Raw genomic sequence first — 6,709 nt, 5'->3', positions numbered from 1 at the left:
TGCACAATTGAAAAGAAGGCGCACCCAACAACGAAAACCTTCCTTCCAAGTTGTTTTTGGTTTTTATATTCTAACCTTTTTATTACTTTTAATGATAAAAAAAATTATGGGATGAAATTTGAGAGGAGGAGCCCATCACTGGAACAATACATTGATTCTGTTCATGTCCAGATATTTTTAATTTCATCTATATAAACTATATATATTTTATAAATTTAAATATTTGTAATTTTTTAAATCTTATCTGAATTTAAAATTACCCTAAATTAGAAAATATAATCCCCAAATAACCACTTAAGCGATCAACTTCAACAGTGGGAATTGGGAACAATGATCTAAAAAGACGGAGAGAAACAATAAGGTTGACCATAGGACTGGGACATGGATAGAGATGTTGGCGTCAAGGGAGAAGACAATTGAGCAAGCCTTTGGAATTGGAACTCACTCCCAAGACCTAAAAAACGCGCGTCAAACCTGTGCAGTGCTATATGGTCTTGAAACTGTTGCTATAAATGTTGACCAATGATATTTTGGGTGAGTTTGATGGTGCGAAAGACAAAAAAATATTATTTAAAAAAATAAAAATAAATCAAAGCAAAAAAAAAATAGGATTCGCACTATTTTTAAAAAATTCACTCTTAAATAATAAGTTCTTCCCTTACAACCAAACAAGCACTTAACGTTACAAAATGTAGTCTCTGAACAAAATATGAACGTCCATAGAAAAATAACAAGATGGTGGGTAGACGCTGTTAAAAATAGTTAATTAAATAATTTCGAAAGAAATATATTATTAATAAAATTAGTTACTTTATATCAATATAATGACCCAGAAAAAGTATTAGTTTTTGCAATATGGCATGCCTTGATCTGCGAATTAGGAAATCCACCAGCAAGACACAAAGTAAAGAAATGCAGTAATAATTTAATAGTTGTAATTATTAATTTCTTATCTTATTATATTGAAAATTGCATTGAAAACATCAACCAAACGCGCCTTATGCGTAAAAGCTTTGCTACCCAACTAACTGTCCATGGCCCAAACGAGTTCGTAGTATAAAAGAAATACATTTCTATATTTTAAAATAAAAATATTAACAAGTATTTTTATGTTAATGGTAAATAAATTTAAAATAATCTTTTACAGAAATTATTACCAACATAATCTTTAAATTACTAACTTTAACACACCGTTAGTTGGATCCATTTTAAAATAAAATTTAACCGTCGTTACAGCCATTGCAATTCTCATTTCAAATGTTATAAACACATTTCCACAACTTTTTTTTCTTCAATCACATCCTTCATCTCATTTCACAATTTTTTATTTTTTATTTTTATTTCTACTTATGGTAAAAGGTGTTACAGAAATTCTGAATAATAATAATAATAATCCTTTGGGACCCAAGCCGAATCACCTAAACTTTTACCCTTTTAATTCATAATAATAACAATAATAAAAATCTACAATTACCAGTTTACAGTACTCTTACAATCCTTTTCCTTTGGCCACCGCTAACTACTACTTTATATGTGACAAATTTCTTGGTAAAAAGCAGTACGTGGAGAATTGAGACGCTACTGCTAATAGCTAATTCAATTTAAAGATCAGCTTCATCTGAGTTCAGAGAGAAGATATCAATAGGAGTATTAATGCAATCATAAACTCCTTTTTGTTTTGATCTACCATTTTGAGATTCTTTTGAATGATCGAGATATAGAACGATCACTGTAATATCATCATGAAAATGACGCCTTAGACCTTTATCAGTTTTTCTTAGATCCTCATACCTCATTTCTCTTTTCTTTGCAACCTCTTCTAGTGCAGCTCTCACCAATCGTTTTGCTATTCCCTACAATGGAATTATACATCTTTTATCATGCTTTCATACAATGGAATCTCTAAAATTATTGTTAGGAATACGTGCTCAGTTAATGGGATGGTAATATTGGGAAATATATACATTAATATGATGTATTATATTATTAGTATTTATTTACTTATACTAACTTTTCCATTGCACATGAGTGTGTAGTTCAGGAGGTTTGTTGAGTGTGTGCACTTACTATTCTGGGACTTCTGGAGATGATTTCAACAGCCACTTCATCAGTTAAATGCTCCCAAAGTCCATCTGTTGCAAAGATCAAAAACAGATCATCTGCCTTCAATTTCCGCTTCAATATCGATGGTTCAGCTGTCATTACAGGTCTCTTCAAGTATAGTGGACATACAAATTGTTGAAACAGAGGATTAGTGTCAAATTCTGGTTTCTTTAGGTAAACATCTCCAATTGATCTTGAGACCTATAAGGCCAAAAATAGTTGATAAACATTAAGAATTTTATAAAAATTAGAAAGTTCACTGGAGTTATGCAGGCTTTTATGGAGATAGTAATTAAAACTGAAAACATGTAACTAGTTAAAGTTTAAAGTTTAAACACTCCAGAATGACAAGGAAGAAGAATATGAATAGCGCTGGAGTTATAAACGCTAGAAAACTTGTATCCGCAGAATATATGTAGATTTTTTTTCACAGTAATATATATCTATCTGATTAACTTTTTTGTCAAAAAATTTAACTAGATATTTTCAGTGAAATATTTTTTTAATTATATTTTTTTATTCACAAAGTTTATATTTAACACCTTACTTAAATATTCATTCTTTCTACATTTCCTCAATTAAGAGTTGGAAGAAATGGTGTAAGATTTTTTTTCTTTGAAAAGCGTGATTACTGGTTACAGAATCAGATCATGAGGGTCTATTGAGAAACCAATAACATGCTCAACTCAGACTTGTCTGAAAATGCAGACAAATATAATACCAAGATAAAATCATGAAAAATAATCCATCATAAAATCACATCATTGATCCACGCCCACTCGTCATGCCACAAACAAGAGGAGATGAAAGCATGTGACGTGACTCGAAACATGGAAGTGGAACAAAATATTGTGCCTAAATATTCATTCATTTTAAGAAGATTTGCTTCCTTAGGTGGAATCTTTTTAAGAGGACAGCTAAAACAACGCACTCCTTATCTCTCAAGATCACAATCACTAAATCACACTAGATGAAGACAAAAGCTTATACTAACCATTAGAACTCTGTTTGTTACATAAAGAAAGCAAAACAAGAGAGGAGAAAATGATTTAAAATTTGAAACAAAAAAATATTTTATTTTTAAAAATCAAATTTCCTTTTTATATTTTCTGTTCTATTAAAATATATATTATCATTTATATTTTTTCTTCACGAAAAAAAATATAAGTTGGTGAAGATTTATGTTTAAGTGATGACATATGAATATTTATTTTTCAAAAATACTTATTAGACATTTTAATTTTCCTCTATTATTTTCTTTTTATTGCAATATCATGTCTACATTTTTCTTCTTAAAGTGTCAAATAAAATAAAATGGTACATCATTTTATTTCAAACATTTCATTAAAATTCATCATTTTTTTCTATTTCTCTTTCTATTCTATTGTATGCATGATTTCGTTTAATATATTTATATTTCTCTCTTTTTCTCATTGACTTATCAAATAGCTTCTTGGTGACTTCCAATATTTTTGTAAAAGTTCTTTTGATTATAATTTCTCTTGGACCACATGACAATGCTGTATACATAGTAAAATTCAATTGCCAGATGACAGTACAGAACCGCATGACATAATTTATTGAAGCTCAAACACACTAAAATAATCAAATGGAACTATATTTTTAATTTATAAAAAAAAAATACATAAAGAAGACATGCAAATATATTTTTAAGTGCAGAATGGTGTGCCCTTGGTGAAGTAAAAGTTGTTCTAGTGTCAATGAATTGCTGAAGTTTACTGTTTATTGATCTTGTTAATCCACACCACTCATAAAACACAAATATAAGCAGAAAATAGATCCAAACAATTATTGAACAGAAAACCGAAGGAAGAGGAAAATAGATGAAGGGTCAATATTTATATACCTGAATAATGCCCTTGATTCGCCAAACTCCACCAATGCAAACCACAATGTGTGCATCATCAGGGTGAAGAGCTTCAACCTCCTTTCTAACCTCCTCCACCCCAACATTATGATCAGTGGACAAACGCTCTGCCACCACAGCACCACAATTCACCTCTCCTTCCAACGCTTTCCTACCCAAAACCGCCCTCGAATCCCCGAGATTAGCCACATAAAGAACTCCCTTTGAAATCGCTCCCAGAAGACAACACGAACCCACTGAAGCTATCTGTGGCCGCGCAATCCATGATTCCCTCACTACACGCAAAAACTCCTCCTCGGTCGCCTCGAACGCCTTCTTTATAACTTCCTCCGACAAATCACCTTCCTCGGTTGCGAATTCTGCCACGCTGAATAATCAGTTTCATCTCTCTTATGTCAAAAATAAAAAACCAATGATATAATCGAAACAACATATATATGGTTGCTGAGCCTGATCGGAGAAAGTATTAGGTAACTCCAAACACAAGGTCCTAATTAATATTTGTAACATTTATTTAAATTTTTTAAATTACGAAAAAATAATTTATAATACTTAATAATGTGAAAATTAGTCTAAATCAATAATACTAGATCACCTAATTCTTGTAGAAAAAAATTTAGGTGATCCAAATTCATCATTTTCAGTCGGATAAAATTATTATAGACACATCTATTTAAGTTGAAATAATCTAATATTAATTAATTTATATACTTGATTGATTGTATAGTTCAGACTAATCTTATCTCCATATAACACCAAATAAAGTGTTATTAACTTTTTATCCTAGTTTGAAAAACTTAAAAATGAGTGTTATACTTACACAGAAGTTAACCAGGATCATGAGCATATAATTGACCAAGACTATTTAGTAATTTTTCTTAGCCACTGATGGATATAATAATGTAAATTAAATTATTTTTGGCCTCTTACTGCGAAGGAAGGAGAAGAGATGGTTGGTGATGAAACGGGAAGCTTCAGGACCACCGTGTCCGTCGTATACGCCAACAAAGGTTGCGGAGGGAGAGGTGAAAACTTGAGCTTGGTCTTCCAAGGATGAATTAGCTTGTACCACTGCAATTGAGTAGTTCCCTGAAGCGTGGGGCTTAAGGTCCGTGTGCCAGAGGAGGTCATCATCGTTGCCTCCACCACCGAAGCACATCTTCAGTGGCTTGCGGCACAGCTCCAACATCCTTAATGCTCTGTCTCTCTACTCTGTTGTGTTGTTCGGTGTGGTATACACTTGAAAAAAGAGGGAGTGAGTTTTGGGTTAGTCAATAAATAAATGTCTTGACCCGTGGAGTAAAATGGAAGAGACGAAGAACGTGTGGATTCCGCGTTTAAACGTAGAAAAATTAGTAAACGTAATTCTAGAGTGAGAATCTCTCTACCGATTCCTGTTGCAGTGTATTAGACGGGTGCTGCCAACACGCATAAAAAAATGGAAAAGAAAAAGGGAATGTAGATAATGAGAATGAAACTAATAAAATTTGACTCTTTCAAATTAAAATCATGATGATTAAGAAGAGACTCTTATTTTAAAAGTGAACACAATTCATTTTAAATTATGAAATATAATTTAATTTGTGTTAAATGCTGTTATTTAATTAAAAACTGATATTTTTAACTTTCAATTATCTTATTAGATAATTTTACCAAGTACAATCTTTATTTTTTTCTCTTCTCTCAATTTAAATAACCAGAAAATATATTTATTTTTGGCTCTTTTAAACCTTTTGATTTTTTCTCTTTATTTTTTCCCAGAAACAAACATGGCATGAAGGATCTATTTGCTCAAGTGAAAAGAAATAGGATGGATGCAAATTTTTAAAAAAATGAAAATAAGTGAGAAATAAAGTAAAAATAAAAAGTGTTTAGTTGACAAGAAATAGATAAATGATAAATAAAAAAGTGAATGAAACTATGGGGAAAATAATACACTAGATGCCATCATATTTAAAATGTTTCCACAATTTTTTCATTTCATAAAAAATCTCAATCATGGTTATTTAAGGGTGAAAATAAGTAAGTTTATGTGGTCTGACATGTCAAAAGTCTAACTTGTTTATTAAAAATGTTAAACTTAAACTTTTTAAAAGTTTTTTTGGTTAAAAAGATCAGATTTCTTTTAATAAAAAAATTGTTGCACAGGATCCGATTTGAATTATTTTCATCTACTTCTTCTCTCTAATTTTTCACCAACCAATCAAGATGAAAGGTCGTGGACAATTTTAAGATTTTAAAACTGTATTTGTTTTTTCTTTCGTTTTACAAAGAATTAATCATTTTTTTTCTTTATGGGCCATAGTATTGGCACTTCCAGTTGACTATTTAAAACCTCAAATGTTTGCTTTTATTATTTTATGAAAAATACCTCCATTGGAAATTTGTCTTGAAAAAAAAAACAAGATTTTGTTGTGTTGAACTTTTGTGAACATTTTTTTCAAAAAAATAAATAACAGAAACAATTTTTTATTGTGTAATTTTAATCAAAGGATAAATGTTTTCATCAAAGCTATTTCAACTAAATTTAAAATGATATTATTTTTTGTCTTTTCACTTTGACTGGGAGGGAGGGTGCCAATAGCAGGGCCTTACTTTATCTTTAGTTTTGAACGTTTCCCCTTGGGGTCTTCTTGCCCTCAAATGATCCAATCAAGGTATCTAAATAAAATAAAGTATATGTTATTCTTCCTACACCCAATAAATTCTAAAAAATTA

General features: G+C 30.6%; 1 protein-coding gene across 2 annotated transcripts; it reads right to left on the bottom strand.

Annotated features, from left to right (window-relative positions):
• Window positions 1-1,309: 1,309 nt before the first annotated feature.
• Window positions 1,310-5,307, bottom strand: LOC114377412 (probable protein phosphatase 2C 78). 2 transcript variants are annotated; one of them, XM_028335901.1, is made up of 4 exons: window positions 4,922-5,307; window positions 3,971-4,350; window positions 2,068-2,304; window positions 1,310-1,853 (listed from the first exon to the last, which is right to left on the bottom strand). In XM_028335901.1, the coding sequence occupies exons 1-4, from the start codon at window positions 5,178-5,180 to the stop codon at window positions 1,602-1,604; spliced, it is 1,128 nt and encodes a 375-aa protein (XP_028191702.1). In that variant the 5' UTR covers window positions 5,181-5,307; the 3' UTR covers window positions 1,310-1,601. The 2 variants fall into 2 exon arrangements, with proteins under 2 accessions (XP_028191702.1, XP_028191703.1); XM_028335902.1 differs by having other exon boundaries at window positions 2,068-2,211.
• Between the last annotated feature and the right edge of the window lie 1,402 nt (window positions 5,308-6,709).

This window comes from Glycine soja, chromosome 11 (assembly GCF_004193775.1).
Source record: "Glycine soja cultivar W05 chromosome 11, ASM419377v2, whole genome shotgun sequence".
NCBI lineage: Eukaryota > Viridiplantae > Streptophyta > Magnoliopsida > Fabales > Fabaceae > Glycine > Glycine soja.
Note: the sequence above shows the minus strand (reverse complement) of the source record. Positions and strands in the feature narration are given on the sequence as shown.

What these genes read in the sequence shown, in the direction of transcription:
- LOC114377412 (XM_028335901.1), bottom strand. Translation starts at nt 5,180, where the DNA reads ATGTTGGAGCTGTGCCGCAAGCCACTGAAGATGTGCTTCGGTGGTGGA. An exon ending in GAATCAAGGGCATTATTCAG is followed by an intron (nt 2,305 to 3,970) that starts GTATATAAATAT and finishes TTGGCCTTATAG; the next exon opens with GTCTCAAGATCAATTGGAGA. An exon ending in TCTCCAGAAGTCCCAGAATA is followed by an intron (nt 1,854 to 2,067) that starts GTAAGTGCACAC and finishes ATTCCATTGTAG; the next exon opens with GGAATAGCAAAACGATTGGT.